Genomic DNA, 25,929 nt, shown 5'->3' with positions numbered 1-25,929 from the left:
GCCTGCTTGTATGTGAAAGACCTATGGTCTAAGCATCGAATAAACTAATGTTGATCAAGTGTGGCAGGGCACCGGGCAGTGTGGCGTGGTGGTGCATCGTTGACATTTGGCAGAGAGCGATGATGCCCTGCCCTGCCTCCCTGCTCCTGCTGCTCCTGGAGAAGTTTGGAGGATGGAGCCAGCGGGAGGGAAGGGAATGTTCTAAAGGAGATTGTATTTCTCGAAAGAAAAGGAATTCCTAAAAATTATGGGATGACCAAAATGTTATAAAACTTGGTGGGCTAAGAGTGGTAGATGTGCCCCCCAACTGTGGTGATTTTCAGCCCTCTCACCCTAAAACCAAGGGGAAGAGGAGCCTCGGGAAGCCCACTCATTGCTGCCAATTAGGCCTGGGTAACAACGGAAAAATTTGTTTCTAAAATCGATTCATTTTTTGGGGTTTTTTGCGTTTCGATATTTAAAAGAATTCCAAATTTTTTTTTAAAAAAAGTTCGATATTTACGAAATTTTGTAAATGGCAAAAAAAATTACAAAACAATAACGAAACAATTACGAATCGATTCGTTAATGACGGATGTGACCGCGCAATACGCTAAAAAAAACCTCCAAATGGGACCGGGGGAACTTCTGAAGCTTCCCTCTCCCTCTGTTGTTGACTGTTGGTGTGATAATTATATATTTTTTTCACTAATTAAACAAAAAACAACTATAAAACTTGCCCCAGACATGCGGAAATAATAACGAAACGACCTCAAACCAATAACGAAACAAATACATAACGAAATACAAAGCATTTACGAAACGAATTGAAAAATTCATTTTGTTTTTAAGCTGCTCCAGAATGGTTCGCTATCGCTTCGTTAACAAAAAAAATAACGAATTTTTAACGAATTACGAATTAACGAAACGAAACCGCCCAGCCCTACTGCCAATGGATCATTTTTTTCTAAAAAAATTTTTCTGTACACAGAACAAAAATGCCCATTTGGGAGTGTCCCCCTTTTTCGGAGGAAATGGGGAGGGGGGCTTCCAGTTCAAGCGATTCTCCCAAAATGCACAGCCCTCCTGGAGAACTTCTTTCCAGCCAGAGCCGACAATCGTGAGCTAGATGGACTGACATTCTGAACTGTTGTAAAGCAGCTCCCTTTGTTCCTACATTTTTTGACATAGCTGTGCAGTTTAGAAGTGTTCAGAATAATGCGTATATGGTTTCTGATTAAGTCAGTTCAGTTCTCCCAGCAGACGTGGCTCATGATTGGGGAGGCAGAGTGTGTGTGTTGGGGAGGAGAGGCAGCCGGTCCTCGTACGTCTCCTTCATTGAAGCCGTGCTGCCATCGTTTGCTGTTGCGATCCTCCCTTGGGCAGAAGTGGACAGGTGCACAAGCCGTGAGGTGTGAGCAATTACTCCAGGAAGGCTGAGTGCGTTCTCTTAATGCCCGTACCGGCAGGTGGCATTCTGATACACGGACCTGGCTGGCCTCACACTGGCCACCACTCAGCAGCCACCTGGCTGTTATCTAGGATTCCTCCTTCTCTTCAGCAACTCTGATAATGGCCTTCATTTCACTCATCAGGCCGCCGAGTACTAAAGCGTCAGCCCAGCTGGCTTTTATGTGTGATTTGATGCTTTTTTTTGCAAGAGTATTGCTGGGCTTTGATAGATTTTTTGGGGGGTGGAAAGCACTGTAAACAAGGGAGCCAGCCTTGGAAGAGTGGGCGCTGGCTGGTGGCCCCTGCTTTGACATCTCTTCCTTTGTCTTGCCTGCTGAGTGGACATGTGATAAATAGCAGCTGAGTGGCGATAAAATATTTATTTCCAACTGGAGCTTGATAATTGGCTCTAGGCAAAAGTTAATGTGATTTATTAGAGGCTTTGTTTATAAAGAGATTACAGTGGAACAAAGCTGCAAGCCTTGGAGATGCCGCGCGGTGCATTTTGCTCTGTAGACCATTACAACTTCCCAGGCTCCAGGAGCTACAGCAGCGTTTGACCCCAAAACCATGGGTCAACCTCTCCTAATTGGGTGCCCTCTATACGTGTTGAATGGCAAATCCCATTGTCCTGGAGCCATACGAAAATTGGCAGGCTGAAGAAGACGGCAGTAATTTGGGCAGGAGTGAATGCCATTCAGGAAACTTGATGTTGTATAGACCTTGGTTCCCACTCTGGGAAAAAGACGCCATACAAATGCAACAAACCAATACATAAAAAGGAGGCTGTTCAGGTCCTGAACCAGTGCTTGGCAGTTTGTTTGTTTGTTTATTTAAAACATTTATATTCCGCCCTTCTCAACCCGCAAGGGATTCAGGGTGGAGCACAACATATATATGGCAAACATTCAATGGCAAGACATAAAACCATAAATATATAGGTAAAGGTAAAGGTAGTCCCCTGACATTAAGTCCAGTCATGTCTGATTCTGGGACTCTGGTGCTCATCTCCATTTCTAAGCCAAAGAGCCAGCGTTGTCTGTAGACACCTCCAAGGTCATGTGGCCGGCATGACTGTATGGAGCGCCGTTACCTTCCCGCCGGAGCGGTACCTATTGATCTACTCACATTTGCATGTTTTCAAACTGCTAGGTTGGCAGAAGCTAGGGCTGACAGCGGAAGCTCACGCCGCTCCCCGGAATCGAACCTGTGACCTTTCGATCAACAAGCTCAGCAGCTCAGTGCTTTAACCCACTGCACCACCAAACACTAAAATCACTTATATTCACATTAAAAGTTGCTTAAAAACCATCTCAGGACATCATTTTGCCTCCTTGCACTGCCCCAAAGGCTTGGTCCCACAGCCAGGTGGTCACCGTCCTTCCAAAGGACAGGAGGGAGGGGGCTGATATAATATTGCCAGGAAGGGAGTTCCATAACCAGGGGGCAATCACTGAGAAGGCCTTGTCTCTCATTCCTGCCAAATGTGCCTGTGATGGTGCTGGAACCGAGAGCATGGCCTCCCCAGAAGATCCGGTGTTGGATGGGGTTACACTCCCCCTGAAGACCCAGGTTCCCAGCCTGGGAGTGATCCTGGATTCATCACTGAGCCTGGAACCACAAGTCTTGGTGGTGGTCGGGAGAGCTTTTGCACAATTAAAACTTGTGAGCCAGTTGCACCCGTACCTTGTTGACCATGGTTGTTCAGGCTCTTCTTACACATCAAAAAGGCTACTGCAATGCCCTCTACATGGGTTTGCCTTTGAAGACTGTTTGGAAGCTTCAAGTGGTCCAATGAGCTGCAGCCAGATTCCTCACTGGAGCGGCATACAGGGAGCATACAACCCCCCAGTTGCATCAGCTTCACTGGCTGCCAGTCTGCTACCAAGCACAATTCAAAGTACTGGCTTTAGCCTATAAAGCCCTAAATGGTTCTGGCCCAACTTACCTGTCTGAATGTATCTCCCTCTATGGTCCATCTTGGAGGTTAAGATCTTCTGGGGAGGCCCTGCTCTCAGTCCCACCCCCTTTGCAGGCACAACTGATGGGGACAAGAAACAGGGCCTTCTCAGTGGTGGCCCCTTGACTATGAAACACTCTCCCCAATGAAATCAGATCAGCTCCCTCCCTTCTGACCTTTAGAAAGAAATTGAAATTGTGGCTGTGGGACCAAGCCTCTGAACAGTAAATTAAGTGCAATATGTGATATGGAATTATGACCAGAATGGCTCCTGGATTATGATTTTGGATTGTGTGATTTTAATAATAATTAGTTTCAATGTTTAGATGCTTTTAATTCTATGTTTTTAAAATACATATGTTTGTTTTACTATATGTTCTGTATATGCGGCATTGAATTATTGCCTACTTGCAAGGCCGCTCTGAGTCCCCTCCAAAGTGAGAAGGGCAAGGTATAAATATAGCAAATAAATACATAGATATAGTCTGGAAGACACAATGTGTGGTTGCTTTAGCATCAGGATTGGAGTGGCTGCTTTAAGTTTGAAAATGGGGCTTTAAGCAAATATGTTCTTCAGTTAGAAGATGTGTGGCCAAGAGACAGAGTTCACGATGCCAGTGCACCTGGAAGTCACACAAAGGTGACGTTCCAGGGAGATTGGTTTGCAGCCATGACAATGTTGTGAGCTAAGGAGTTGTACTATCAGAAAAAGACTGAGAAAGTATCATGCCTGCGTAGATTTATAATAGCATTTCACAGGTACAGAATTTCTTTGGATCTTTAAATAAGTTTGTTATAGCTCATGCTTGGAGAGTGGAGATTAGTTTAATTGTGAGGACAATCTACGTGCTCCTTACAGGGAGAGGTCAACCCTCCTGTTTAAGGAGCACCATTGGCTGCCGTTCGTCTTCTGGTCCCAATTCAAGGTGCAGGTGCTTACCTACAAAGCCCTAAACGGGTTGAGACCTGCCTACCTGCATGACCGCATCTCCATATATGAACCCACGCGTTCCCTTCGATCCTCTGGAGGGGCTCTGCTCACGATCCCACCTGCGTCACAGGAGTGTTTGGTGGGGACAAGGGACAGGGCCTTCTCTGTGGTGGCCCCCCGACTCTGGAACTCTCTCCCCAAGGACATCAGACAAGCCCCAACGCTGGCTGTCTTTAGGAAGAGCCTGAAGACCTGGCTGTTCCAGTGTGCCTTTCCAGAATAGGAAACTCCTGGCATCAAGTCCCAAATGCACTTTGTTAGAGATTCAGGAATACTTGCACATTGCACCCACCTCCAAATACCTCTACATATCACCTGTGAAGTCTAGCACTTTTAAATGTTGTCTATTACACTGGCCCGGCCCTTGGTTCTAAATGCGTCACCACTGTGTCATTGTTTTTATTGTTTAATGCTTTGCTTGATGTTTTTATTTGCTTATGACTTTTATTGTGTATATTATTGTTTGTTGGTGGCCTTGGCCTTTGTAAGCCTCATCGAGTCCTTCGGGAGATTTTGCGGGGTATAAATAAAGATAATAATAATAATAATAATAATAATAATATGTCTGTCATGGACTATAGCCACTGCTCTTTGTCTGCACACGCTCACTCGGCTACTCTTGGGACACGCTGTTCTTTAGGGAAAGTGGTGTGATTTCTTTCCAGCTGGACCTCTGAGAGCCTTTTCCTTCAGAGATATGATAGCCATGTATAAATATGTGAGAGGAAGCCACAGGGAGGAGGGAGCAAGCTTGTTTTCTGCTTCCTTGGAGACTAGGACGCAAGGGAAGAATGGCTTCAAACTACAAGAGAGGAGATTCCATCTGAACATGAGGAAGAACTTCCTGACTGTGAGAGCCGTTCAGCAGTGGAACTCTCTGCCCCGGAGGGAGTGTGGTGGAGGCTCCTTCTTTGGAAGCTTTTAAGCAGAGGCTGGATGGCCATCTGTCAGGGGTGATTTGAATGCAATATTCCTGCTTCTTGGCAGAATGGGGTTGGACTGGATGGCCCATGAGGTCTCTTCCAACTCTTGGATTCTATGATTCTATGATTCTAGGGGAATGTGGGCACAGGTTCTTCCAGCAGGAGAGAGTGATCTGAGAGAAAGCTACCTAGAAGTAAAGTCTTGCGATAGACTGCGGAGCTGTTTGTATCACTTGCTCCGTCCAGAACATTGCCCAGAGCTAAAAGGTTAATGGCATAACTCTGCCAAATACAAAGGCTTCCAAGCTGTTCGAAGATGCCCAAATTCCAACCATTTCCCAAAGAACTCTTGGGTTGGCTTGCAGTAGAAATTAGGAGCCAAAGGTTACAACAACTGTGGAAGATAATATTTTCCCTCTTTCTCTTCTCTTTCCCCAGGGCAGTGGTTGAAGCTCTGGCAGCTTTGCTGAAATCAAGTAAGCTCTTCTTCCTTGTCATTTTGTTCATATCCGTGCTTTTTCCGTGCTCTTTATAGAGGTGGAGATAACACTCCATCCTGATCCATAGCAAATCACAGAGTGCCAGAAAAGAGTTCCTGTGACATTTAGGGCATGCCTGGGCTCATTGACTGTGCAGAGATACTTCCGTAAGCAAAGTAGATGTGTGCCTGGGTATTACTAACCTAACATTTCTTACCAGGGCTAGAAATAATATGGAATAAATGGAGATATAGTGCTTGTTGTTGATGACTTCAACTTATGGTGACCTCATGAATGAGAGATCTACACTGGCAAATAATCCAATATAGATGCTGCATTAGCCTGGGGTGCCCAAACGACACACCATGCTAATGCAGGGCAACCCGAGGTAAACAATTTAATCCCATTTCCCCAGCTCAATTTAGTAAGTAAGAAATGACTTGAAGGCACACAACAACAACATAGATATTAGGCTTGTTTGATTTAAAAAATATTGGTTCAAAACTCTTTTGGATGTAGGGGACGCTGGTGGTTCGATTCGGAAGTCAATTCCGATTTCCACAGAAAAAAATGTTCAAAGTTTTTGAAACTTCTCTGGTTTATAACTCACTTCTCTGGCTTGAGCCAGAAGCAGGAAAAGCAAATGGGAAGAAATTTAATTCACCCTTCTCTGGTTTATAACTGGCTTCTCTGGGTTGAGCTGAGGCCAGGGACCAGAAGCAGAGGAAAAGCTGAATCATTTCCGACTCACTTCCTGAGTCAGATTATTTATTTATTTATTTATTTATTTGGTAGTTTTGTATACCGGTCTTCTCACCTCCATTCGAGGGACTCGGGCTGGTTTCCAACATCAATATTACAGACCGTCATTAAAATATCATATTTCTAAATCACACTAAAACATTAAAACATTGAAACAATTAAAATGGCAAAAATACAATCATATGATTACAGTGGTCAGTCGTCATCAAAGTCATTATTCGTCAAAGTCATCCATCCATATCACAGGATCATGGCTCATTCATCGAATGCCAATCCCCAAAGCCAGGTTTTCACCTGTTTCCTGAATGTTAAGATAGAGGGGGCAGTTCTGATCTCCAGTGGAAGGGAGTTCCAGAGTTGAGGGGCCACCACCGAGAAGGCCCTGTCTCTCGTCCCCACCAGACGCGCCTGTGAGGCCAGTGGGATCGAGAGCAGGGCCCCTCCAGACGATCTTAGCAATCTTGATGGTTCATAGGGGAGGATACGTTCGGACAGGTAAATTGGGCCGGAGTCGTTTAGGGCTTTATAGGTTAAGACCAGCACTTTGAATTGTGCTCGGAAGCTGACTGGCGGTGAGATAAAATGGTGAGACTAGCTTTGGAAGGGCAGGGGACTTCCGGTTTTCTAAAAAAGTTCAAAATCGCTTCAAAAAGGTAATCTTTCCGACTTTATTCCAAATAAGGAAGATTCCGACTGGACCTAACCGTGCCTAATAGATATGGAAAGAAATATTTGGCTTCTTGTTACTTCCTGCACAATAGTCCTTGTTCAATGCGCCCATGATAGTAATAATTGTCTCAGTCATTAGGGACCTTGAGCTTGTTTGGAGATTCTAGCAGGGGAGTCTAGCTATCATATACCCAGGACCAAAGACTGGATACCTGGGACAGCTGGAAAATCAACCCTGGAGTGACAGATATCGCAGCCAGATCGCCCTCACATCCAAATTTCAAATGATCAACTATCTAAAAATTCAAATGCCAAAACATTTTAGGGAGGTATCCACTCAAGCTAGATCAACTTAATACAATGGTCAGATAGGGGAGATTTAACAGCATCCCTTATAATGAACAGATTTGTATCTGTGGAGCACCTGAAATTGATATCCTCAGGAGGGAGGGGGCCGACCTGATCTCACCAGGAAGGGAGTTCCATAGCTGGGGAGCAATCACTGAGAAGGCCCTGTCTCTCGTCCCCACCAATCGCACCTGTGACAATGGCGGGATGGAAAGCAGTGACCCACACGTTCTTGTGAAATGCCGATAATGCTTGAAATTTCTCTCTGAGTGATACGACGATTGTCCTGAATCAATCTGTCAACCTTTTGCTTGTGAAACTCGGTGGTTGCTGTCACAGGATGTCCAACTCTTTGTTTGTCACGCAATTCAGATATTCCCACCTCAACATCTTTAAACATACTCACCCAACGATGCACAGTACTCACGTCAACACAATCACCATAAACAGCTTGCATTCTCTGATGAATCTCCTTTGGGGTGACACCTTCTGCTGTCAAGAATTCAATGACTGCACGTTGCTTAAGTCACATTGACTGTCTGTGCAGGGTTATGATTGTGCACTTTAACAACACAACTGTTCAATGCTAAGGCTTCCCGCCAAAATGGAACTGTAGAGGAGAGTCTACTGAACAAGCCAGTACCTGCCACATACGTTGCTTAAGTCGCTTGACCGACCATCTGCACAGGGTTCTATACTTCGCACTTTAACAACACAACCGTTCAATGCTAAGGCTTCCTGCCGAAATGGAACTGTAGAGGAGAGTCTACTGAACAAACCAGTACCTGCTGCATACCAGTACTGCCATCTGTTGAAGAGTTATGAAGGTGGAGGCATTACTTTTCATTCAACCCTCGTACTAATCAAGGCGGCCAAATGCAACATTCAGACACACCTTTAGCAGACAAGAGTTCTTTCTCCGACCCTGGACATTATTTCATATACAAACTCACTTGCTTAGTTTCCAACAGACCCCTCAACCTTAGGGGATGCCTGCCATAGATGTGGGAGAAAGGTCAGGACAGAATGCTTCTGGAACATGGCCAAACAGCCCGGAAAACTCACAGCATCCCTGTGATTCTGGTCACAAAAGCCTTCGACAAAACACATCTACACTGTTTGTTCATGTAGCTGCGATCCAGCCACTGGTTGTTTCAGAGCTGCACAATTTCGTAGAATCATCGAATCCTAGAATCATAAGGTTGGAGGAGACCTCCTGGGCCATCATCCAGTCCAACCCCATTCTGCCAAGAAGCAGGAATATTGCATTCATTCAAATCACCCCTGACAGATGGCCATCCAGCCTCTGTTTCAAAGCTTCCCAAGAAGGAGCCTCCACCACACTCCCTCCGGGGCAGAGAGTTCCACTGCTGAACGGCTCTCACAGTCAAGAAGTTCTTCCCAATGTTGAGTTGGGAGAGACCTGGTGGGCCATCATCCAGTCCAACCCCATTCTGCCAAAAAAGAGGAAAATTGGATTCAAAGCACCCCTGACAGATGGCCATCCAGCCTCTGTTTAAAAGCTTCCCAAGAAGGAGCCTCCACCACACTCCCTCCAGGGCAGAGAGTTCCACTGCTGAACATTTATTTATTTATTTATTTCGGGTGCTTCTACCCCGCCCTTCTCAACCCCCGAAGGGGGACTCAGGGTGGCTTCCAACCGGAATACGTTGATGCCTACAATTCGCACAGTAAAATACATAGTAACAATAAATTATAACAGTTAAAACTACATTAATACAATAAAAATACAATGAAAAGCCAGCCTGGTGGCCATCGTTTCGCCAAGTCCATAATTAATAAATTCATTCCGCTTATCATAGTCCATTTCCAAAGCTTTAGTCGTCATTGTCCATTATCAGTCTGCCCGATTACCCAAAGGCCTGGGTCCCATATCCATGTTTTTAATTTCCTTCTGAAAGACAGGAGGGATGACAATGATCTAATTTCGCCAGAGAGTGAATTCCATAGGCGGGGGCCACCACCGAGAAGGCCCTGTCCCTCTTCCCTGCCAATCTCGTTTGTGACAAGGGCGGGGCCGAGAGCAGGGCCCCTCCAGAAGATCTTAAATTCCTAGGCAGGGCGTAGAAGGAGATACGTTCGGACAGGTACACAACTGTCTTGGGAGCCATCATCCCGCTCCCAAGAGAGCTCAGGGACAAGGAATCTAGTGTACTCCACTCCGGATCAGCATTGCCATTTTTGACCTATCAAGATGCTCCTATGTTTTGGATTTAATCAGAAAGGAATTTTGACACTTCTTGCTTTCAGTTTGAGCGAAAACAGGGTCCATGGTTAATTTCTGAGGGGATGTGATGGTGAGGAGCGAGTCAGGCTTCACTGCTGAATGCTATCTTTGGTATCGCGGAGCTGCGACAGTCTGTATCTAAGGCTTCAAGTATCTGTCAGACGGGAAAGCTGCTTAGAGGAGCTCGCATGCACTCCAAATGAATGTTCTTGACGTGAACGTTATCCCCTGTTATGCCTCTCTCCCATCTCAAAACACTTAGCCTTTTATTACAAGAATTTAATAAAGCTTTGATTAAGAAAGAGCGTTCCACCCTTGCAGACCATCTTCCCCAACATAAATCACCCTCATGCCTTATTGCCCCTCCTTTCTCTCCCTCGCCCGTGATCTCTTCCTTCCTTCTCCAAATGCCTGGCCTCACCCTCCTCTTTTCAAGGCGCATCAGAGAATGAATGCATTTGCAGGGAATTGCAATCCCCGAAGCTGCGCTTAAAAGGATCCCGCTGAAGTTCATGAGGAAGAACTTCCTGACTGTAAGGAGAGCTGTTCAGCAGTGGAACTCTCTGCCCCGGAGTGTGGTGGAGGCTCCTTCTTTGGAGGCTTTGAAACAGAGGCTGGGTGGCCATCTGTCAGGGGTGCTTTGAATGCAATATTCCTGCTTCTTGGCAGAATGGGGTTGGACTGGAGGATGGCCCAGGAGGTCTCTTCCAACTCTTCTAGGATTCTATGATTCTCAGTGGTGCAAATAGTATTCCACGATTAACCTTTGTGCACAGGCTTGGAGGTCAAATTATGGCAACAGGAGGGAAGGCCCTGGTTCAGACTCTAAATCAGTGCATTTCAACCTTGCTAATGCCGCAACCCCTTAGTATAGTTCCTCATGTTGTGGTGACATTATTTTTGTTGTGACTTCATAGCTGTAATTTTGCTACTGTTATGAATTGCAATGTAAATATCCAATATGCAGGATGTATTTTCATTCACTGGACCAAATTTGGCACAAATACCCCATACGCCCAAATTTGAATACTGGTGGGGTCAGGGGAGTTGGGGGTTGATTTTGTTATTTAGGAGTTGTAGTTGTAAACCAAGGTTACAACTACATCTGTTATAGAACTCCAGTATGCTGATAACAACGTCGTCTGTGCGCATTCAGAAGAAGATCTACAAGCCACTCTAAACACCTTTGCAGAAGCATACGAGAAGCTCGGCCTGTCACTGAACATTGAAAAAACCAAAGTCCTCTTCCAGCAAAAGTCACCAGCCAATCCCTCCCCAATGCCAGAGATACACCTTAATGGTGTCACATAAGAAAATGTTGATCATTTCCGCTCCTTTGGCAGCCACCTCTCCACCAAAGTCAACATCGACATCGAAATACAACACCGCCTGAGCTCTGCGAGTTCAGTATTTTTCTGAATGAAGCATAGAGTGTTTCAGGACCGGGACATCCGTAGGGATACCAAGGGGCTTGTTTATAGAGCTATTCCCCTCCCAACCCTGCTATTGGCCTGTGAGACGTGGACTGTCTACAGACGTCACATGCAACTCCTGGAATGATTCCATCAGCGCTGCCTCCGGAAAATCCTGCAAATCTCTTGGGAAGACAAGCGGACAAACGTCAGTGTGCTGGAAGAAGCAAAGACCACCAGCATTGAAGCGATGGTCCTCTGCCACCAACTCCGCTGGACCAGCCACGTTGTCCGGATGCCCGATCACCATCTCCCAAAGCAGTTGCTCTACTGCGAACTCAAGAACGGAAAATGGAATGTTGGTGGACAGGAAAAGAGATTGAAAGACGGGCTCAAAGCCAACCTTAAAAACTCTGGGATAGACACTGAGAACTGGGAAGCCCTGGCTCTTGACCGCTCCAGCTGGAGGTCAGCTGTGACCAGCAGTGCTGCAGAATTTGAGGAGGCACGAGTGGAGGGTGAAAGAGAGAAACGTGCCAAGAGGAAGGCGCGTCAAGCCAACCCCGACCGGGACCGCCTTCCACCTGGAAACCAATGCCTTTACTGCGGAAGAAGATGCAAAGCAAGAAGAGGGCTCCACAGCCAGATACGGACCCACAAGAATATTGGAAGACAATCATCCTCGGAAAATGAGGGATCACCTAAGTAAGTAAGCTGGGATTTATAGTTCACCTACAATCAAAGAGCATCCTGAACTCCACCAATGATGGAATTGAACTAAACTTCTTACACAGAAAATACTGGAAGGGTTTGATGGGCATTGACCTTGAGTTTTGGAGTTGTAGTTCACTTACATCCAGAGAGCACTGAGGACTCAAACAATGATGGATCTGGACCAAACTAGGCACAGATACTCAATATGCCCAAATGTGGTGGAGTTTGGGGAAAATAGACCTTGACATTTGGGAGTTATAGTTGCTGGTATTTTTTGTTCACCTACAATCAAAGAGCATTGTGAACTCCACCAATGATGGAATTGAACCAAACTTGGCACACCGAACTCCCATGACCAAGAAAAAATACTGGAAGGATTTGGTGGGAATTGACCTTGAGTTTTTGAGTTATAGTTCACCTACATCCAGAGAGTCCTGAGGACTCAAACAATGGTGGATCTGGACCAAATTTGGCATGAATACTCAATATGCTAAAATGTGGCGGAGTTTGGGGAAAATAGACATTTGGAAGTTGTAGTTGCTGGGATGTATAGTTCACCTACAATCAAAGAGCATTCTGAACCCCACCAACAATAGAATTGAGCCAAACTTCCAACGCAGAACCCCCATGACCAGCAGAATTTTCTGATTGTCTTTGGTGACCCCTCTGACACCCCCCTTGTGACCCCCCCAGGGGTCCTGACCCTCAGGTTGAAAAACGCTGCTTTAAATCTTATGAAGGAGTATAATAGCCCAGTCTAGCACTGCCTTCCGTTTCCAGAAGAAAAATATGATAATTTAGAAAAGACGGCACACAGAAAAGGATAGAAAGGAAAGGAACAGAAAAAAAAAAGCTTTTCATGGAGAAGATTAACTTCACTTTTGCTGCCCATTTCCAGGCTCTTAATGTCCTCGAAGAAGTCAATATAGAGCAGAGGCAAATCCTCCATCCAGGCAGCATTGCTGGGAAATGCCACTTTTTCCCAGAGGTCCTCTGAGGAAAGGCTCATCTGTTTTTTCTATGGCTCCCAACTGGCCCAATCATCACAGTGCTGTTCCTCGTTGTTGCTTTTACTGCTACACCTTCCCGTTGTGCATATTTTCAAAGGCAAATGGCTATAAAGCCATGCAACTGAAGTATATATATATATATATGCACATTAGTAAATGGGGAAAATGCATATGTTAATATCATGTGCAAATAAACATGCATATTCAAAAAGCCTGTTGAAATGTATACATATTTCCAGGGGAAAAACAAAAGTCTGATGCACTACTGCACCTGCCAAAAAATGCTATAGGGATTGAGGTAAACACAACAAATTTGAGACCGAGGGAGCATTTACGATGTATAATGAATGCATCTTGACAACAGTTTATCTGTCCACCATGGTTCAATACTATGAAATCCTGAGAGCTGTAGTTTTACAAGGCCATCCAATAATAAGAAGAAGAAGAAGAAGGAGAAGGAGAAGAAGGAGAAGACTCAGGCACAAACCAGTAAAGGTAGTCCCAGTGGTATTTGGCACACTGGGTGCAGTGCCTCAAGACCTTGGCCTGCACTTAAACACAATCAGTGCTGACAAGATTACCACCTGCCAGCTGCCACCTTACTGGGATCTGCAGGCATTATTTGCCGATACATGACACAGTCCTAGATACTTGGGAAGGGTCCGAGGTGTGATCCACTACACCAACCAGCAGAGCGTCTGCTGTGGGCTCATCTTGTGGTGTTTCAAATAATGATGATGATGATGATGATGATGATGATGATGATGATGATAATAATAATACAATCAATATAATTTAAAACCTTAAAACATTCAAATTATTATTATTTATCGTGTCATCAGCAACCATTGTATTACAATTCTAACAGAGCAAAACAAACACACAGATTAAAAAGAAAAAGGAAAAGAAAACAGAGATTTTGCAAATTTGGTATTTGGTTAAATGTCCTTTGACCAGTCTCTGGCCACTTGGAGTGCCTCTGGTGTTGCTGCAAGAAGGTCCTCCCTGGTGCATCATGTGGCAGGGCTCAGGTTGCATTGCAGCACGTGGTCAGTGGTTGGCTCTTCTCTGCACTCACATGTCGTGGATTCCACTTTGTGGCCCCATTTCTTGAGGTTGGCTCTGCATCTCGTGGTGCCAAAGCGCAGTCTGTTCAGCACCTTCCAAGTCGCCGAGTTTTCTCTGTGCCCAGGGGGGAGTCTCTCATCTGGTATCACCCATGAATTGAGGTGCTGGGTTTGGGCCTGCCACTTTTGGACTCTCGCTTGCTGGGGTGTTCCAGCGAGTGTCTCTGTAGATCTAAGAAAACTATGTCTAGATTTAAGTCATTGACGTGCTGGCTGATACCCAAACAGGGGATGGGCTGGAGATGTCTCTGCCTTGGTCCTTTCACTATTGGCTGCTACTTCCCGGCAGATGTCAGGTGGTGCTATACCCGCTAAGCAGTGGAATTTCTCCAGTGGTGTCGGGCGCAGACACCCCGTGATAAGGCGGCATGTCTCATTAAGAGCCACATCCACTGTTTGAGCGTGGTGAGATGTGTTCCACACTGGGCATTCAAATAATAATAATAATTCACTGGAACTTATGTCACAAGTACCACCTGCCAGCAGTAAAGAATTGGTGGGATCATAAACTTGCAAAGGTAGTGGAAAATGAACACGCAAAACTACTGTGGGACTTTTGAATCCAGACTGACAATGTTTTGGAACACAATACGCCAGGCATCACAGTTGTTTGTGGAAAAGAAAAAAGTCTGGATTACTGATGTCGCATTCCAGGTGACAGATGAATTGAGGAAAAACAAGAGGAAAAACCCAGCCATTATCAAGATCTCAAAATCGAACTGCAAAGGCTCTGATGGCATAAAACAGTACAGGTGGTCCCAATGGTCTTCGGCACACTGTGTGTCGTACCAAAAGACCTCAGCTGGCATTTGGAAACAATACACATTGACAACATCACAATCTGTCAACTGCAAAAGGCCACCTGACTTGGATCTGCGCGCATCATTCGGAAATACACCGCACAGTCCTAGACACTTGGGAAGTGTCCGACGTGTGATCCAATTCAACAGCCAGCAGAGTGTCTGCTGTGGACTCATCTTGTGGTGTTTCTAATAATAATAATAATAATAATAATAATAATAATAATAATAATAATATATTTCTAGACTGCACTTCTCTCCCAAAAGGGACTTACAGCACCAAAACAGGCAAACATTCAATGCCTTATAAAGTAAACAAACAACATCAGGAACGTATCGTTGAGGGCTTTCATGGCTGGAATCACTTGTAAGTTTTTCAGGCTGCATGGTCATGTTCCAGAAGCATTCTCTTCTGACATTTCACCTGCATCTATGGCAGGCATCCTCAGAGGTTGTGAGGTCTGTTGGAAACTAGGAAAATGGTGTTTATATATCTGTGGAGTGTCCAGGGTGGGAGAAAGAACTCTTGTTTGTTGGAGGTAGGTGTGAATGCTTGCACATGCTTGTGGATTGAAATGTGGACAAGTTCAACAGAAAGGAATAGAAAAGAAGGAACCACGAAAATGAACAAAATCTGGCTACCAGTATTTAAAAAACCCGCAAAAATCATAACAGTAAATCAAGAACAACATTCAAAAACAGGGGAAATCTGGACAAGGAACAATCAGGGACAGCTAATCACCTCTCAACAAAGGATTCCCCCAGGCAGCAAGAAGACACATCTTGAAACTGCTTGGCCATTAAATGCTAATCAAGGTGGCCAATGGAAACATTCACACCTACCTCCAACAGACAAGAGTTCTTTCTCCTACCCTGGACATTCCACAGATATATAAATCCCATTTTCCTAGTTTCCAACATCAGGAATAATCCAAAATATTACACAAATTATAACAGCAAACTTATAATGAAAGAATTAAACGTTGAGATGGAGAATAAACCAATTAGACGATAAATTAGCACATGCAAACATTAAACATATGTCATTTATTTATTTATTTTATTATTTAAACTTCTATGCGGCCACTCCCTTCCCTGGGGCTCGGAGCGGCTTACAAGAATAGCTAAAATCTAACAAAGTTTAAAAGCAATTTAAAACAATTTAAAAACAACAGTATCAAACATTACAAGCCTGTCGGAACACGTATGTCTGACATGCCCTGCGGAAAGCTGGTAAGTCCCGCAAGGCACGGACTTCAGGTGGCAGAGTGTTCCAGAGTGATGGTGCCACTGCTGTGAAGGCTCTGCGTCTGGTTGCTGTGAGGCACAAGGTCTTGACACTGGGGACTTCCAATAGATCTTGGTCCTCAGAACGGAGGGATCTCTGGGGTTGGGAGGGGTGAGGCGGTCCCTCAGGTCCATCGCCCCCAGACCATGCAAGGCCTTCAAGGTGAGGACCATCCCTTTGAAAGTGATCCGGTGCTCAATGGGTAACCAATGCAGCTGTAGTAAGATTGGTGTTATGTGGCATCTCATCGGAATTCCCGCAAGAAGCCGAGCAGCTGCGTTTTGTACCAACTTGAGCTTCTGGATCACTGGCAGAGGAAGGCCAATGTAGAGGGCATTACAGTAGTCCAGTCTTGAGATGACCGTGGCCTGGATCACTGTAGCCAGGTTGTCCCTGGACAGGGAGGGGTCAGCCGTCTAGCCTGCCGCAGGTGAAAGAAAGAAGGCGGTTCTGCTCACGGCGGAGAGAGACTTGGGCCTCCATCCTCAGCAGAAAGAGGCTCCAAAAGGACTCCCAGACTCTTGACCAACGATGACGGGCGTAACGCCTCGCCATCCAGGGTGGGCAGATGGATGTCCCCACTGCCCGGTCCACCCAGCCATAGGATCTCCGTCTTTGCCAGATTCACCCTCATCCTGCTGGCACGCAGCCATCCAGTCACGGCCTCAATGAGGCACTGATGGAAACAATCGGGGACAGAGTCCGGTCGGCCTTCCATCTTCAGCACCAGCTGAGTGTCATCGGCGTACTGGTCATACTCCAGCCCAAAACCTCAAACCAGCTGAGCAAGTGGGCGCATAGAGATGTTAAACACCAGTGGGGAGAGAATGGCCCCCTGAGGAGGAACCCCAAAACAGTTAAACGTGAATTGAAAGTACATTTCATTTTAACAACCATATCGCAGAAGCTCGCCTTCCTCCCGGCCTAATCCAAAATGTATTTTGTGTTTTTCCTGGCACCACATGGTGGCACTCTTAGGATGACTAAACCGTCCCTCTTTAACCCAATATTTATTTTTAGTGAGTAATTTGTTTATCAGCCAGTTATTTTAATCTAATGCTGGTCATATTTGTCACTGCTGACTATCAGCATGCCTCAGGATTAGAAACCAGCGCATCTTTTGAAGGAAATTAGCCAGCTGAAGCGGATCCTGGAGGCACTGGCTTGGCGGCCGGCTGCGGGGAAGGAAACAACAAAGTGGGTTGCCTTGCCTTCTCAAGAAAGGACAGCAACACACAATTCAGAGAGACTGCCCACCACCATCTCCTCAGGGTTAGGAAAGCAGAAAATAACTACAATGAATGCATTCTTTTAAAAAAGCATTTAATGGAAAAAAATACACAATATGTTTTGAAGCAAGAAAACTTTTAATCACAGAACTATCATGTATCCAAAACAACATTAATTTCATTATTCACCCCACTCCCCTCCTGCAGTGAGATCCAAACCAAACCAGACAATCCATGGCACAACACTTAAAACACAACAAAAGGAACACATTCTAACTTTGTTTCTTAAAAAACCATTTAAAATAATAAAACACATTTTATAAAACACAGTCTTTGCACATCCTTCGAAAATGGCACTCTGGATGCGCTTTGCCGCACTGTGATTGCACTATACCTGTATATATAGCAGTGGTTCTCAACCTTTTTTTAGAATTAGGGACCACTCTCAGTTTTTGGTCAGTTTTAGATTGGGTTTGGTTACCTGGGGTGCTGATTCAGAAAATTGCATTGGATAGACCACATCAGCAGCTCTAGTTTCCGATACAGCACATATGCCATCAGGTAGCCGCCATCTGGTCGCCCACAGAAAACCATATTTAATAATCTAGAGCAGATGTGGTCTATCCAATAGGCCTGGGTAACAACGGAAAAATTTGTTTCTAAAATCGATTCATTTTTTTGGGGTTTTTGCGTTTCGTTATTTAAAATAATTACAAAATTTTCCTTTTAAAAAGTTCGATATTTATGAAATTTCGTAAATGTGAAAAAAATTACAAAACATTAACGAATCGATTTCCGAAACAATAACGAATCGATTCGTTAATGGCGGACGCGACCGCGAAATACGCTAAAAAACCTCCAAAAACTTCTGAAGCTTCCCTCTCCCTCTGTTCTTGACTGTTGGTGTGATATTATAATTTTTATTTCACTAATTAAACAACCATAAAAGTTTCCCCAGACATGCGGAAATAATAACGAAACGACCTCAAAACAATAACAGAACGAATACAATAACGAAATACGAAGCATTTACAAAACGTATTTAAAAATTCGTTTTTTTAAAAAATTGCTCCAGAATGGTTCGTTATCGTTTTGTAATTGAAAAAATTAACAAATTATTAACGAATTATGAATTAACGAAACGAAACCGCCCAGCCCTACTATCCAATGCAGTTTTCTGAATCAGCACCCCAAATAATCCCAGGAACAGGCCTAAAAACAAAGACACCATATCTAATATCTAATATCTGTGGGCTAATATCTGTGGATTTTGTTAACACTCATGTAAAAAACAAAACAGAAGAGGAGGGAGCTGAGGCTGAAAAAAATACAAAAAGCAGAGCACGAAAACCAAGAAACTGTCCCTAATTGTATTGTCGAAGGCTTTCATGGCTGGAATCACTAGGTTCTTGTGGGTTTTTTCGGGCTATAGGGCCATGTTCTAGAGGCATTTCTCCTGACGTTTCGCCTGCAACTATGGCAAGCATCCTCAGAGGTAGTGAGGTTTTATATATACACAGATATATAAACCTATTGTCCTAATTCCAACAGACCTCACTACCTCTGAGGATGCTTGCCATAGATGCAGGCAAAACATCAGGAGAAAATGCCTCTAGAATAGTGGTTCTCAACCTGGGGTCCCCAGATGTTTTTGGCCTTGAACTCCCAGAAATCCTAACAGCTGGTAAACTGGCTGGGATTTCTGGGAGTTGTAGGCCAAAACACCTGGGGACCCACAGGTTGAGAACCACTGCTCTAGAACATGGCCCTATAGCCCCAAAAAAAAAAAACCCACAAGAACCTAGTGTCCCTAATGGCTTTAAGAACAACAACAACAACAACAACAACAACAACTTTGGGGGAGTAAACAGAGTCTTACAAAGGGCTGCTTTCCCATTCCAACTCTTGTTTTTGGCCATGGGAGCTAACAACAACAACTTTGGAGGACTCTCCTCTCCCTCACTCATGCTGCCGGGTAAGTTTTCTCCGCCTTGGCCTGGGAAATCTTCCAAGGCTGAGAAAGCGCTGACGAGTCCAACAGCCTGCCTGCCTTTCTTCCTCTCCCTCTCCCTCTCCTTCCCTCTCTCATCCGCTTGTTTGTGCCGCTGGGTGAGTCTTCTCCATCAGCTGAGAAGACGCTGGTGAGGACAAGGGTCCTTCCTTCCTTCCTTCCTTCCTTCCTTCCTTCCTTCCTTCCTTCCTTCCTTCCTTCTCTCCTGCTTGCAGACCTTATTTTAGGTCTCGTTGCCCATTTGTGGCCCACGTGTTGGGAACCGCTCCTGTACAGTGTGAATCAACCCTTCTTCTCACTCCTTGGAACCTGAACTCCTTGGACATCCATCTCCTTCCTTTTAGGGTTTTGAATTGCCTCCCTGCATTTTGACCTTGTCATCTTAAATTTTGAACTCTGTGATCCTTGTGCTGGGCCTGAAGGAGTCCATTATCTCTAAGGGTAGAGATTGCCTTGCAAAACGGTCTCAATGCTAATTGTTTCCTTCAGACAGGATTGAGATATGCCATATTATGACCCACAAGTCCAACAGTGCCATACAAATAGATTTGGAGGCTGGAGAAGTAATTGAACAACCAGATAGGACATCATGTTCAAGCATCACTAGAGAACCTGAGATTCCTGAACCTAAAAGGAATTCCACCTTTGTGCCTAAGACCCATGAGGCCAGACTAATAGCGATTGGTCTTGAGCACAACTCCAAGCACAGGAGAGGACACTTTCCTCCAAGAGGTCCATGAGTCCTGCTATGGACCTGGCATGGCTTCCCTGGAGCTACCTCCTCAAGACATAGATAGCTTTGGACATAACTGTGAGCTAGCTCTTTAAGGGTCCCTGTATTCTACAATCTGACATTGACAGTTTAGCAGCTGAACTTTGGACTGATTTTCTGAGTAGACTTCAGCAACAATCCATTACACTAGACCAAGTTAGATTGTTGGTAAAGTACTGGATAGTAAAATACTGATGACAACGTCATTTGTGTGCATTCAGAAGAAGACTTACAAGCCACTCTAAACACCTTCACAGAAGCATACGAGAAGCTTGGCCTGTCATTGAACATCAAGAAAACCAAAGTGCTCTTCCAGCAGTCACCAGCCAATCCCTCTCCAATGCCAGAGATACAGCTTAATGTTGATAATTTCCGTTCCCTTGGCAGCCACCTCTCCACAAAAGTCAACATTGACTCTGAAATACAATACCGCCTGAGCTCTGCGAGTGCAGCTTTTTTCCCAATGAAGCACAGAGTGTTTGAGGACCGGGACATTTGTGAGGACATTGTCCCCCCAACCCTGCTATATGCCTGCGAGACATGGACTGTCTACAGATGTCACATGCAACTCCTGGAACGATTCCATCAGCGCTGCCTCTGGAAAATCCTGCAAATCTCTTAGGAAGACAAGTGGACAAATGTCAGCGTGCTGGAAGAAGCAAAGACCACCCGCACTGTAGCGATGGTTTTCTGCCATCAACTCAGCTGGACCAGCCATGTTGTCTGGATGCCCGACCACTGTCTCCCAAAGCAGTTGCTCTACTCTGAACTCAAGAATGGAAAACGGAATGTGGGTGGGCAGGAAAAGAGATTGAAAGATGGGCTCAAAGCCAACCTTAAGAACTCTGGCATAGACACTGAGAACTGGGAAGCCCTGGCACTTGAGCGCTCCAGCTGGAGGTCAGCTGTGACCAGCAGTGCTGCAGAATTCGAGGAGGCACGAGTGGAAGGCGAAAGAGAGAAACGTGCCAGGAGGAAGGCATGTCAAGCCAACCCCGACCGGAACCGCCTTCCACCTGGAAACCAATGGAAAGATGCAGATCAAGGATAGGGCTCCACAGTCACCTATGGACCCACCGCCAGGAGACTGATCTTGGAAGTCTATCCTACTCGGACAATGAAGGATCGCCAACAGTGACTCCTTCTTTCTTTGCAAGGAATGGTGGCATGTTAAAGACATGTGTTTAAGGTGTCACAGAATGTTGTATTCTTGTTGTAACAGAGGAATATAACTAACTATTTGGGAATAGCTGTAGATCTCTAGGCCAGGTGGGACTGTGTCCCTCTTCTCTCAAACTGGTCATTGGCCGTAATAAGGTGAACTAACTGACTATAGGGCAGGTATCTTCTGACTCTTTGCTTCCTTTGCTCATGTGCATTGCTGCACTGAGGTTTGTTTGGGATGTTGGCATGGAAATAACATCTTTTTGATACTCTTTTCCTTTTTTCTTCCTCCTGGAGTGAGATGCATTGACACTTCAAAATAGAAAAAGAACTCCAAATCACAATTACCATGGCAAGAAAGAGGTGTCAAATTGAAAATGTCAGACCAAATCACTATTGATGTAGTCAATCAAAACAACATTTCCGCCTTGCTTAAAATGTCCTTGTATTTCCTTTTACCAAGTCACTTGTCCTAATTGGGACACATGCATGCGCACGCTCTTCCCTTGCCAAGGCAGGCAGAGTTTCAAGTGGCGCTTCGAGTGGGCGTATTGGCAGGTTGAACAACTAAATCAAGGGAAATTCAAAAGATGCGAATCTGTCTTTTGGGCATCAACTGGCAGGCTTGTTGGAGTCAACACCTGGGAATTGGAGCAAGGTGTATTCCCTCTTCTGTTACCAAAGCATTGTCACCCCCTCCAACTTTTGTGAGTGAGCCCATTCTTCTTCTTGGTTTGACTTGTTTTAGAATTCCAGCTGAGTCCGTACTTTGGGATTTCGGCCAAGAAGTTCTAGACTTAAAGCTCAGGGAACTATTTGGGGAATAGTTTTGCGAACCCCACCTCCTCCAAGATGAACTGAACCACCTCAACTGGGCTCTCCAGGGCAATGGAGAGTCCACCTCAGACATCAGAAGAGCGGCAAGACCACCGAGAAGAAGCCACGAGAGTCAAGACCAAGATCCACCCAGAGGGAAAGTCCTCTTGCCAGACATCAAGGGAACCACTGACCGCAGAGGGAAGCGGATGAGGAAACACAACATACAAACAATCTACAAACCCACCAAGAAAATCCAACAAATGCTCCGTTCAGCAAAGGACAAGAGGGATCCTCTCACCTCTGCAGGAGTCTACCATTGTATCCCATGCAGCTGTGGACAAGTCTCCAGAGGGACCACCAAACGCAGCAGCGTTGCCCAGACACGCATCAAGGAACATGAAAGGCACTGCAGACAACTTCAACCAGAGAAGTCAGCCATAGCGGAGCACCTGATGAACCAGCCTGGACACAGCATTTTATTTGAGAACACAGAAATGCTGGACCACACCAACAACCACCATGTCAGACTACACAGAGAAGCCATTGAAATCCACAAGCATGTGGACAATTTCAACAGAAAGGAAGAGACCATGAAAATGAACAAAATCTGGCTACCAGTATTAAAAAACTCTAAAATTACAACAGCTAAACAACAGAGAGGAAAAAACCAGGCACAGATTAACACCTCCCAGCAACAGATTTTCCCAGGCTCAGGCAGGCCTTCAAATGCTAATGAAGGTGATCAGCTGAAACATTCACACCTAACTGCAGCAGGGAAGAGCTCCTTGCCCCACCCCAGCCATTCCACAGAGATATGAACCCATTTTCCCCACTTCCAACAGACCTCACAACCTCTGAGGATGCTTGCCATAGATGCAGGCGAAACATCAGGAGAAATGCCTCTAGAACATGGCCCTATAGTCCGAAAAAACCCACAAGAACCTATTTGAGGAATAGCCTTTTCAGAATTGCCTTCAGGAATGACTGTCTCCTTGAATTTGGAGGAAGGGTCCTCAGATGAAGGGGACTGGCAGGGAGAGGATGAACTGTGATTGGAGCTAGAAGAGGCTGGCGGTCCTGCCTTGGCATCAACAGGGCAGAGCCGGGTCCATCCCAGGCCGCAGCTGCAGATTGGGAAGCAAAGACACATACATACGTAGTACCATGATACATTGCAGCCTTGATCCATGCATAGATGCACAACAGCAATTAAGTATTTGTACAGCTTTATAGGTAGAAAACCCACCATTAATTGTATTGTCGAAGGCTTTCATGGCTGGAATCACTAGGTTCTTGTGGGTTTTTTCGGGCTATATGGCCATGTTCTAGAGGCATTCTCTCCTGACGTTTCGCCTGCATCTATGGCAAGCATCCTCAGAGGTAGTGAGGTCTGTTGGAACTAGGGAAGTGGGTTTATATATCTGTGGAATGAGGACCAGGGTGGGACAAAGGACTCTTGTCTGCTGGAGCTAGGTGTGTTCGGGCTATATGGCCATGGTCTAGAGGCATTTTCTCCTGACGTTTCGCCTGCATCTATGGCAAGCATCCTCAGAGGTTGTGAGGTCTGTTGGAACTAGGCAAAAGGGTTCATATATCTCTGGAATGACCAGGGTGGGACAAAGGACTCTTGTCTGCTGGAGCTAGGTGTGTTCGGGCTATATGGCCATCTTCAAGAGGCATTTTCTCCTGACGTTCCACCTGCATGTATGGCAAGCATCCTCAGAGGTAGTGAGGTCTGTTGGAACTAGGACAAAGGGTTTATATATCTGTGGAATAATGACCGGGGTGGGGCAAGGAGCTCTTCCCTGCTGCAGTTAGGTGTGAATGTTTCAGCTGATCACCTTCATTAGCATTTGAAGGCCTGCCTGAGCCTGGGAAAATCTCTTGCTGAGAGGTGTTAATCTGTGCCTGGTTGTTCCATGAAAATGAACAAAATCTGGCTACCAGTATTAAAAAAACTCTAAAATTACAACAGCAAAACAACAGAGAGGAAACAACCAGGCACAGATTAACACCTCCCAGCAAGAGATTTTCCCAGGCTCAGGCAGGCCTTCAAATGCTAATGAAGGTGATCAGCTGAAACATTCACACCTAACTGCAGCAGGGAAGAGCTCCTTGCCCCACCCCAGCCATTCCACAGATATATAAACCCATTGTCCTACTTCCAACAGACCTCACTACCTCTGAGGATGCTTGCCATAGATGCAGGCGAAACGTCAGGAGAAATGCCTCTAGAACATGGCTCTATAGCCCGAAAAAACCCACAAGAACCACCATTAATTGTGGCACTGCAAGCAAAATATTAGTTGAAACCATGAAAATATGACTTCGAAAGGATGACTAAACATTTAGATAGCCCCATGTTTACAAAATCCATAGGAAGAGTGTGATTTCAGGTAATCAACACTCAGTAACTTATCAACTTCATTGGAAATTTTCTAACAAAAAGGAACAACATGTTCCAGTTATATTGCTGCTGAACTTGCTGACTGAAAGGTTGGCGGTTCGAATCTGGGGAGTGAGGTGAGCTCCCACTGTTAGCCCCAGCTTCTGCTAACCTAGCAGTTCAAAAACATGCAAATGTGAGTACCGCTTCTGCAGGAAGGTAGCAATGCTCCGTGCAGTCATGCTGGCCACATGACCTTGGAGGTGTCTCCGGACAAAGGCGGCTCTTTGGCTTATAAATGGAGGTGAGCATCACCCCGCAGAGTCGGACACAACTAGACTTAATGTCAGGCGAAACCTTTACCTTTACTTCCTTCTCTTAGTAAAATGTCTGCTGAATTTAAGCATTCAGATTAGAGTATACAAACGGCAGAGGGAACCTGATACAGAACTCGGTCAGTTTTGATTTGGGCAATGTGTTTCCATTGAGAAATAGAAAAGGAAAATCAAAATTCCTTTCATAGATTTTCATATCATTATGGTCCATAGATTTGCAACTGAGCATGTTTATGCTAGTGTGCAAAAATGCACCCAGAAGTATAACAACACAAAGACTTTTCTAGCAGCTGATAATTTTTCCTTTGTACTTTCCTTTCAGAGTCCAACAGTCGCCGAGCGGTCAACCGAGGCTATGTTTGCCAGCTGCTGCGCTTGTACCAGGATTGGCATCGCCACGATACTTCCAACCATTATGTTCACATCCGGAGGGGTCTCCTGCTTTGCCTCAAGCACATCACCAATGTCCGCTCCGGTCGAGAAGTCTTCCTTCTTTCTCACGGCCTGGAAACTCTCTTCGCAACCGCTCAGGTAAAGAAGCATCCAGTAGGATGCTAAAGAAGCCGTGGTCCTCACAGGGCTGGATTTGGGAGAGAAAACAAAAGAAAACAACAACTAGGGAATGCCCAATGAAACACACAAGGTGCTGGAATCATCTTGTTACGATTCAATGATTCCATCACATAATCTCATTTGGCCACAAAGGCCATCAAGTTCAACTGCATTCCATATAGGCATATGCAGTTCTAGAAATCTTAAAAGATACTAGGGCTGGGCGGTTTCGTTTCGTTAATTCGTAATTCGTTAATAATTCGTTAATTTTTTCAATTACAAAACGATAACGAACCATTCTGGAGCAATTATTAAAAAAACGAATTTTCAAAAACGTTTTGTAAATGCTTCGTATTTCGATATTGTATTCGTTTCGTTATTGTTCTGAGGTCGTTTCGTTATTATTTCCGCATGTCTGGGCCAGTTTTATGGTTTAATTAGTGAAAAAAATTATAATATCACACCAACAGTCAACAACAGAGGGAGAGGGAAGCTTCAG

General features: G+C 45.1%; 1 protein-coding gene across 1 annotated transcript in view; it reads left to right on the top strand.

Moving 5' to 3' along the window:
- AGBL1 (AGBL carboxypeptidase 1) overlaps window positions 1-25,929 on the top strand; it is a 728,548-nt gene that overhangs the window by 98,821 nt on the left and 603,798 nt on the right. Inside the window, exons 6-7 of the mRNA XM_067471459.1 lie at window positions 5,744-5,781; window positions 25,201-25,409. Coding sequence (XP_067327560.1) covers window positions 5,744-5,781; window positions 25,201-25,409 — 247 coding nt within the window. The remainder of the gene's footprint in view (window positions 1-5,743; window positions 5,782-25,200; window positions 25,410-25,929) is intronic.

This window comes from Anolis sagrei, chromosome 9 (genome assembly GCF_037176765.1).
Source record: "Anolis sagrei isolate rAnoSag1 chromosome 9, rAnoSag1.mat, whole genome shotgun sequence".
In the NCBI taxonomy this organism is placed as follows: domain Eukaryota; kingdom Metazoa; phylum Chordata; class Lepidosauria; order Squamata; family Dactyloidae; genus Anolis; species Anolis sagrei.
The sequence above is the reverse complement of the archived record's forward strand: the minus strand, read 5'-3'. Positions and strand labels throughout refer to the sequence as shown.